At 46.8% G+C, this 9,352-nt stretch overlaps 1 protein-coding gene across 2 annotated transcripts in view; it reads left to right on the top strand.

The window, feature by feature from the left end:
• WDR88 (WD repeat domain 88) overlaps positions 1 to 9,352 on the top strand; it is a 44,183-nt gene that overhangs the window by 16,841 nt on the left and 17,990 nt on the right. For both annotated transcript variants that reach the window (XR_002735118.2, XM_023229109.2), the window contains exons 5-7: positions 420 to 558; positions 2,446 to 2,575; positions 8,166 to 8,353. Coding sequence is in view for 1 of the 2 variants with exons in the window: in XM_023229109.2 (XP_023084877.1) it covers positions 420 to 558; positions 2,446 to 2,575; positions 8,166 to 8,353 (457 nt within the window). In the remaining variant the exon portion in view is untranslated. The remainder of the gene's footprint in view (positions 1 to 419; positions 559 to 2,445; positions 2,576 to 8,165; positions 8,354 to 9,352) is intronic.

Genomic DNA, 9,352 nt, shown 5'->3' with positions numbered 1-9,352 from the left:
AAAAAAAAAAAAAAAAAAACACAACCTTTCTTGTTAGTGCAAAGGTCAGTTTATATTCATTGTAAACATTTTTAGAAAGACAAGATAAGTCAAGTTTTTATTTTATGATGATGATGATGATTTTTAGAGACAGGGTCTTGCAAACTCTGTCACCCAGGCTGGAGTGCAGTAGTGCCATCATAGCTCACTGCAGCTTCAAACTCAGATGATCCTCCCGCCACAGCCTCCCAAGTAGCTGGGACTACAGGCGAGCACAACCACACCTGGCTAATGATTTACTTCTGTAGAGATGGAGATCTTGCATGTTGCCCAGGCTGGTCTCAGGCTCCTGGTCTCAAGCGATCTTCCAGCACTAGGTTTACAGGTGCGACGCACCACACCTGGCTTAAAACAACCTTTTGACTGTTGGCTCATTTCAGTGGAAGGTCAGGTATGATACCTTCATCGTCTCCTGTAAGTTTTCTCCTGATGGTAAATACGTGGTCTCGGGCTTCGACATGGATCATGGAATCTGCATAATGGACGCTGAGAACATCACCACCATTTCCGTCATCAAGGGTGAGGGTGTGCGGGCTCCCTGACTCTTCAGTCTGCCATAGGAATAGCCACTTGTCACGGACTGACAGTGACCTTCCATTGCTTTATTTGGTGAAACTGTAATGGTATGAAGCACATCATTAAAGCTGGGACACTGGGCCAGGTGCGGTGGCTGGGATTACACCTGTAATCCCAGCACTCTGAGAGGTTGCTTGAGCCCAGGAGTTTGAGACCAGCCTGGGCAACAGGGTGAAACCCTGTCCCTACCAAAAACAATACAAAAATTAGCCAGGTGTGATGGCATGCACCGGTAGTCCCAGCTGCTTGGGAGGCTGAAGTGGGAAGATCACTTGAGCCCAGAGGTGGACGATGTAATGAGCTGAGATTGAGCCACTGGACTCCAGCCTGGGAGACAGAGTGAGACTCCATCTCAAACCAAAAAACAAAAAACAACCCAAAAAACACCCCAAAACTGATCCTCTTCAGTTAATGCTTTTCCATTCATTCAGTCTTGTGCTTTTAACAAATGACACAATGTTTGACTCCAACCTCATGTGGACATTGAAGCCTAATCTTTTATTGAATGGAGGCTCAGCCTTCTTAACATTTTTACCTGTTTTCTTTTTTTTGTAGAGACAGGGTCGCGCTACGTGGCCCAGGCTGATGTCAAACTCCTGGCCTCTAGTGGGCATGAGCCACTGCACCCAGCCTATTTTTAAAATACAGGAATAGTAATTGTCATATGACAATTACAATTACTACTATACGGGCTGCTGGGTGAAGGATATGGCTGATCTCTCTGTTTTTCCTTACACCTCCATGTGAGTTTACAATTATCTTAAAATTAAAGTTAAAAAAATGTGTAATCATTGTAAAGACTTTCATTATGGGCTGGGAGCGGTGGCTCACAGCTGTAATCCCAGCACTTTGGGAGGCCAAGGCGGGTGGATCACCTGAGCTCAAAAGTTCGAGACCAGCCTGGCCAACATGGTGAAACCCTGTCTCTACTAAAAATACAAAAATTAGCTGGGCATGGTGGCGGGCGCCTGTAATCCCAGCTACTCAGGAGGCTGAGGGTTGAATTGTTGGAACCCAGGAGGCGGAGGTTGCAGTGAACTGAGATTGCACCACTGCGCTCCAGCCCAGGTGACAGAGCAAAACTCTGTCTCAAAAATTAAAAAAAAATCATTCATTATGTAAAGAAAAAAGCAAAAAGCTGCTGTGTCTGTCCTGTCTCCTCCCCAGAGGCACCTGTTATGAACCATACATTGCTGGGTGGCCTTCCTAAACCGTGTGTGTGTACCTGTGCATACACATTTGCACACACAACACTGCTTCTCATATGTGCTTTGTGTTTCTTTTTAATGATGTGGCACTATGCCATGTACACTGCTCCACAGCCTCCCTAGTAGCCTGTAATAGCCCACCTGACACTATGCCCCCACCACGCTTCAGACTCCAGCTTTGCCCCACACTGCTCCATGATCCGGCCCAGGCCTTTGCAAGCACTGTTCCTTCTTTCTAGAGTGCTCTTCCATTTCTGCTTCCCTCACTGACTTTTCGGGCCCTTCCTGGACCCCTCAGGGAGGCCAGGCTTCTGTTGTCTGGGCCTTGGTGGCCCGTGCACTCATCTCATGACCCGTGGCATGTGGTAGGTCATTGCCTGCTCCGGGGTGTCTCTTCCGTCAGACTGGGAGCTCTGCAGGGGCAGGGAACGGGCCAGGTGTGCTCCCGGTTCAAAGCCTGGGACATAGTAGTCACTCAGGAATGTTTGTGCAGGTATGTAGCTCCTGATGAAAACTGGGATTGTGTTTTGTAATCTTGTCGCTGGCTGGGGAAGTCGTGGGAGTCCTCCAGCCCAGCATGTGGAAGGCGTGATCTCGAGTCCCTTTCTTCTGTGTTCTGCAGATCATCACACAAGGTCCATCACGTCATGCTGCTTTGACCCCGACAGCCAGAGGGTGGCTTCTGTCTCACTGGACAGGTGCATCAAGATCTGGGACGTTACATCCCAGGCCACGCTGCTCACCATCACCAAGTGAGTTGGAGGTCAGAAGGGAGTTTGGGAGGGGCGTCCCCATTCATGCCCTCCTGGATTCCACACAAGCCAGCATCCATGTGGACACGTCTGTAGCTTGGTCATGGGTGCTCCGAGGAGGCTGGGGACAGGCAGGCGGGAGGGAGCCATCAGCTGCAGCCTGTGGGCTTGGCTGGGCCTCAGATGCATTTGTTTCAATGTGAGCCACTAATGGAAACCATTGTGCAGAGAAGCCCACAAAATGTGAAGTTCCAGCATCTCCTGTAAAGTGGGAAGGTCTGGCTGGGCGTGTGTCTCATGGCTGTAATCCCGGAGTTTTGGGAGGCCAAAGTGGGAGGATCACTTCAGGCCAGGAGTTCAACACCAGCCTGGGCAATGTCATGAGACCTCATCTCTACAAAAAATTTAAAAATTAGCTGGGTGTGGTGTCACACACCTGTAGTCCCAGCTACTCATGAGGCTGAGGCTGGAGGATTGCTTGAGCCCAGGAGTTTGAGGCTGCTGTGAGCTATGATTGCACCACTTCACCCCAGCCTGGACAATGAAGTAAGACCCTGTCTAAAAAAAAAAAAAAAAATAGGCCAGGCGTGGTGGCTCACGCCTGTAATCCCAGCACTTTGGGAGGCCTAGGTGGGAGGATCACGAGGTCAGGAGATCAAGACCCTCCTGGCTAACATGGTGAAACCCCATCTCTTCTAAAAATATAAAAAACTAGCCGGGCGAGGTGGCGGGCGCCTGTAGTCCCAGCTACTCGGGAGGCTCAGGCAGGAGAATGGCGTGAACCCAGAAATCGGAGGTTGCAGTGAACCGAGATCGCACCACTGCACTCTAGCCTGGGTGACAGAGTGAGACTCTGTCTCAAAAAATAAAATAAAATAAATAAATAAATAAAATGAATTAAGTCATTTTGGAGATACTACATTATTATTAAAAAAAATTTTGGGCCGGGTGCAGTGGCTCACGGCTGTAATCCCAGCACTTTGGGAGGCCGAGAGGGGCGGATCACCTGAGGTCAGGAGTTCGAGCGCAGCCTGGCCAACATGATGAAACCCTGTCTCTACTAAAAATACAAAATTTAGCTGGGCGTGGTGGCAGGTACCTGTAATCCCAGCTATTCAGGAGGCTGAGGCAGGAGAATCGCTTGAACCCAGGAGGAGGAGGAGCCAAGATTGGGCCATTGCCCGGTGACAGAGTGAGACTCTTGTCTCAAAAAAAAAAAAAAAAAAAAATATATATATATATATATATATGCAACATAAAACATGACATTTTAACCATTTGTAAGTGTGCAATTATCTGGCATTCATTACATTCACAGTGTCGTGCAACCATCACCACTATTTATTTCCAAAATGATTTCATCATCTCAGACAGAAGCTCTTACCCGTTAAGCAATAACTCCCCATTGCCCATGCCCCCAGCCCTGGGTAGTGTTTATTCTACTTTCTGTCTCTATGAATTTGCCTATTCTAGATATTTCATATAAGTAGAATCATACATTATTTGTCCTCTTGTGATGGGGTTATTTCACTTAAACTAAGGTCCTCAAGGTTCATCTGTGTTGTAGCCTGCATCGGAACATCGGAACTTCATTCCTGTTTTTTTTTTTTTTTTCCTTTGAGACTTAGTCTCTCTGTGTCGCCCAGGCTGGAGTGCAGTGGTGCCATCTTGGCTCACTGCAACCTCCGCCTCCTGGGTTCAAGTGATTTTCCTGCTTCAGCCTTCTGAGTAGCTGGGATTACAGGTACCCACCACCATGCCTGGCTAATTTCTGTACTTTTAGTAGAGACGGGGTTTCACCGTGTTGGCCAGGCTGGTCTCAAACTCCTGGCCTCGGCCTCCCACAGTGCTGGGATTAAGAACTTCATTCCTTTTGATGACTGAATAGTACTTCATTATAGGTGTATACACCATATTTTGTTTATCTGTTCATCTGTTGATGAACTCTTAGGCTGTTTCTACCTTTTAGTTATTGGGAATAATGCTGCTGTGAACACATGTACATGTAACTTTGAGTTCCTGCTTTCAATTCTTTTCATTTTATTTTATTTGTTTTGAGACAGCGTCTTGCTCTGTTGCCCAGGCTGGAGTCCAGTGGTGTGATCATAGCTTACTGGAGCCTCGGATTCATGGGCTCAAATGATCCTCTTGCCTCAACTTCCTGAGTAGCTGAGACTACAGGTGCACACCACCATGCCTGGCTAATTTTTAAGTGTTTTTCTTTGGAGAGACAGGGTCTCATTATGTCTCCCAAGCTAGTCCTGAACTTTTGAACTCAAGTGATCCTCTCACTTTGGCCTCCCAAAGTTCTGGGATGACAGGTGTGAGCCACTGCACCTGGCCTGTTTTTAATTCTTTACTCTGTATACCCAGGAGTGGAATCGTTGGATCATATGGTAATACTGTGCTTAGCTTTTTCAGGAATGGGGACCTTGCTTATTAATTTTGCACTGAGAACTGAAAATGATATAGCCTGACCAAGATTATGAAATTTTTAAATCCTCTAGCAAGACCAGCTATATCATTTGCAGTGGTGTAATCTCGGCTCACTGCAACCTCTGCCTTCCGGGTTCAAGCAATTCTCCTGCCTCAGCCTCCTGAGTAGCTGGGACTATAGGTGCCCGCCCCCATGCCCAGCTAATTTTTGTATTTTTAGTAGAGACAGTGTTTCACCGTATTGGCCAGGCTGGTCTTAAACTCCTGACCTTGTGCTCCGCCCGCCTTGGCCTCCCAAAGTGCTGGGATTACAGGTGTGAGCCACTGTGCCTGGCCACACTGTGGTTTTCATTTACACTCTCATTCATATTGTTTTTCTCCTATAGGTAAAAAGTCATTTCTCTCTTGCTGCTCTCAAGCTATTTTTGGTGTCGTTAGTTTTCAGACGTGTAATTATGTGTCTGGGTGTAGATTTCCTTGGATTTATCCTGTTGGGTTTTACTCAGATTCTTGAATCTGTAGGTTTATATATTTTGCCAAATTTGGTAAAATTTCAGCCATTTAAAAAAATCACTTATAATGTTGACTCCGTCTTGTCCAGAACTGTATGTGCAGCATAGCCATTTTCACCAAACTTCTATACAGCTGAAATGGCCTTCTGTGAGAAGTTGGATTTATGTGAAATGAGAGTCCATAGAGATACCTCTGGTTTATTTATTTATTTATTTATTTAATTTAATTTTATTTTTTTGAGACGAAGTCTCACTCTTGTCTCCCAGACTGGAGTGCAATGGCACAATCTCGGCTCACTGCAGCCTCCATCCATCTCTTGACAGACCACGGGTTCAAGCGATTCTCTTGCCTCAGCCTCCCGAGTAGCTGAGATTACAGGCGCCCGCCACCAGGCCCGGCTAATTTTTGTATTTTTAGTAGAGACGGGGTGTCACCATGTTGGCCACGCTGGTCTCGAACTCCTGACCTCAGGTGATCTGCCTGCCTCGGCCTCCCAAAGTGCTGGGATTACAGGTGTGAGCCACTGTGCCTGGCCTATTTATTTAAAAATTGCTATGTCTTTTTTTTTTTTTTACTTTAAGTTCTGGGATACATGTGCAGAATGTGCAGGTTTGTTACATAGGTATACATGTGCCATGGTGATTTGCTGCACCCATCAACCCATCATCTGGGTTTTAGGCCCCGCATGTGTTAAGTATTTGTCCTAATGCTCTCCCTCCCGTTGCCCCCGACCCCCTGGCAGGCCTCGGTGTGTGATGTTCCCCTCCCTGTGTCCACATGTTCTCACTGTTCAGCTCCCACTTATGAATGAGAACATGTGGTGTTTGGTCCTCTGTTCCTGTGTTAGTTTGCTGAGAATGATGTCCCTGCAAAGGACATGATCTCGTTCCTTTTTATGGCTGCATAGTATTCCATGGTGTGTATATACCACATTTTCTTTATCCAGTCTATCATTGATGGGCATTTGGGTTGATACCAAGTCTTTGCTATTGTGAATAATGCTGCAATAAACACACATGTGCATGTGTCTTTATAGTAGAATGATTTATAATCCTTTGGGTATACCTCTGGTTTAAACGTCAGTGACAATGTCTGGCTTCTGGCAGAGCTTGCAGTCAACCTCCATGATATGCCAGCATGGTTCTTACCTCACCAGGCACTGGGAATTGGTGAGGTTTATCCTGGATGCCCCTGCGAAGTTGACATTTCTTCTCCTTTGGCCTTGCTCAGTTTGTGCATTTCAAAGAACCAAAATGGGTTCCAAAACTCTGACCTGAGCTGTAGAAAATCATTTCGCTCAACCTTTTCTTCAGGTCAAATGATTGATTTTATGATCCAGGTTACTCAGAGAAAACTCTGCTTACAAGAGGAGGTGTGAATCACAGGAGAAAGACATTGAGGGTTACAAACAAAAAGTGGCAAAATACAGACAGGCTTTTAATTATTATTATTTTTCTGAAAAAGAAGATGCTTAAAAATGGGAATGAATAATTCCATGTTTTTTTTTTTTTTTTTTTTTTTTTTTTTTTTTGTGAGATAGAGTCTTGCTCTGTTGTCCAGGCTGGAGTGCAGTGGCACAATCTTGGCTCACTGCAACCCCCACCTCCTGGGTTCAAGTGATTCTCCTGCCTCAGCCTCCAGAGTAGCTGGGACTACTGGAACATGCTACCATGCCCAGCTAATTTTTATATTTTTTGTAGAGATGAGGTCTTGCTATGTAGCCCAGATTGGTGTCAAAATCCTGGGCTCAAGCAATCCTTCCACCTAGGCCTCCCAAAGTGCTGGGATTACAGGCATGAGCCACCACACTCAGCCGAATAACCCAAAATTTTATTAATTAAATATACAACACTGAAATATACTTGAATAGCACTGAAGACAAATGAGGATACGAGCAAGAAAAAGGGAGAGTGAATAGTTGGGGTGGAGAAGCAGAGGAGTAAGTAAGAGAGGGGTGGAACAAGGGGAGACCGCACCTGACATTGTCGGTGGAAAGATGGGGAGCAGGAGAGAGCCTCTGTGTAAGCACGATCCAGCACCAAGTCCCAAAAGCTGCCTGTCAATCAACCCCTCCTGACACCAGCTGCTTTTCCCTCCAGCGCCAAGGGAATACTGCAGAATCTTCTCAAATGAGGGCAATTTGTGCCCCAGTGGACATTTGACAACGTCTGGACACGTGTTTTGTTGTCACAACTGGGTGTGGGGGTTCCTGGCATCTAGTGAGGACAGGGATGCTGCTCTACCTCCTACAGAACATAGGACGGCCCCCACAACTCAGTGACCCAGCACAAAATGTCCACCTTGGTGTAGTTGGCCGGGTGCGGTGGCTCACGCCTGTAATCACAGCACAACTTTGGGAGGCCAAGGCAGGTGGATCACTGGAGCCCAGGAGTTTGAGAGCAGCCTTTGTAACATAGCGAAATGCTGTCTCTATTATTATTTTTCTAAAAATTGGTGCAGTTGAGAAATGCTGGAACAGTGTGACAGGCTGAGCAATTCATATCTGGACCATGGTAGGCAGTGATCAAAGGCAAGATGAACATGAGTTCACAGGAGATGCTGACTGACCCCCGCTTAGGTATGTCTTCAGGTCCTCCAGGAGCAAAGCACTAATGTGTGCACCTCACCATCTGTGTTTCAGGGCACATTCCAATGCAATCTCAAACTGCTGTTTTACCTTCAGTGGCCATTTCCTGTGTACAAGCTCCTGGGATAAAAACTTAAAAATATGGAACGTCCACACAGGGGAGTTTCGAAACAGTGGAGCCTGTGTGACCCTGATGCAGGGCCACGAAGGTTCCGTCAGTTCCTGTCACTTTGCCAGAGACAGTGAGTAATTAACACGCGGAAGGCCCCCGTTCCTGTGGGAGTGCTGGGCAGAATTCTCCATGTTCCATTCAGACGGAGAAGCGATTTCCAATGATGCTGACAGGGAGGGCGGATTCTTCCCCATGAGAACAAAAAAGCCAAGAGGGAAGACCACAGGCACCAGTTTACGGTGGTAGAAACTCAGCTCAATGTGGCTTATGCAACCAAAGAAATTGATTAATCCTGTAATGGAAAACTCCAAGAGCAGGTCTGACTTCAGGCATCGATGGGACAAGAGAGTCAATGCTGCTGGGAACCCAACTCTTCCACTCTGTCTCTCAACCTAGCTTCCCTGTGTATCAGCCTTTACCCCCAAGGAGGCAAAGATGGCCAGATGCGGTGGCTCATGCCTGTAATCCCAATGCTTTGGGAGGCCGAGGTGGGAGGATTGCTTGAAGCCAGGAGTTCAAGACCAGCCTGGGCAACATAGCAAGACCCTGTCTCTACAAAAAAACTAAAAAATTAGCTGGGTGTGGTGGTGCACACCTGTAGTCTCAGCTCTTCAAGAGGCTGAGGTGGTAGGATCACTTCAGCCCAGGAGTTTGAGACTGCAGTGAGCTGTGATTGTGCTACTGTACTCCAGCCTGGGCAACAGAGTGAGACCCTGTGTCTGGAAAACTGGAAAAAAAAAAAAAAAAAAAAAAAAGGCCAGGCACAATGGCTCATGCCTGTAATCCCAGCACTTTGGGAGGCTGAGGTGGGCGGATCACCTGAGGTCAGGAGTTCAAGATCAGCCTGGCCAACATGGTGAAACCCCATCTCTACTAAAAAATACAAAAATTAGCCAGGTGTGGTGGTGGGTGCCTGTAATCCCAGCTACTCAGGAGACTGAGGCAGGAGAATCATTTGAACCCGGGAGGTGGAGGCTGCAGTGAGCCAAGATAGCACCACTGCACTCCAGCCTGGGTGACAGAGACTCTGTCTCAAAAAAAAAAAAAAAAAAATATATATATATATATT

The sequence above is a fragment of the Piliocolobus tephrosceles genome, chromosome 21, assembly GCF_002776525.5.
Source record: "Piliocolobus tephrosceles isolate RC106 chromosome 21, ASM277652v3, whole genome shotgun sequence".
Lineage (NCBI taxonomy): Eukaryota > Metazoa > Chordata > Mammalia > Primates > Cercopithecidae > Piliocolobus > Piliocolobus tephrosceles.
The sequence above is the reverse complement of the archived record's forward strand: the minus strand, read 5'-3'. Positions and strand labels throughout refer to the sequence as shown.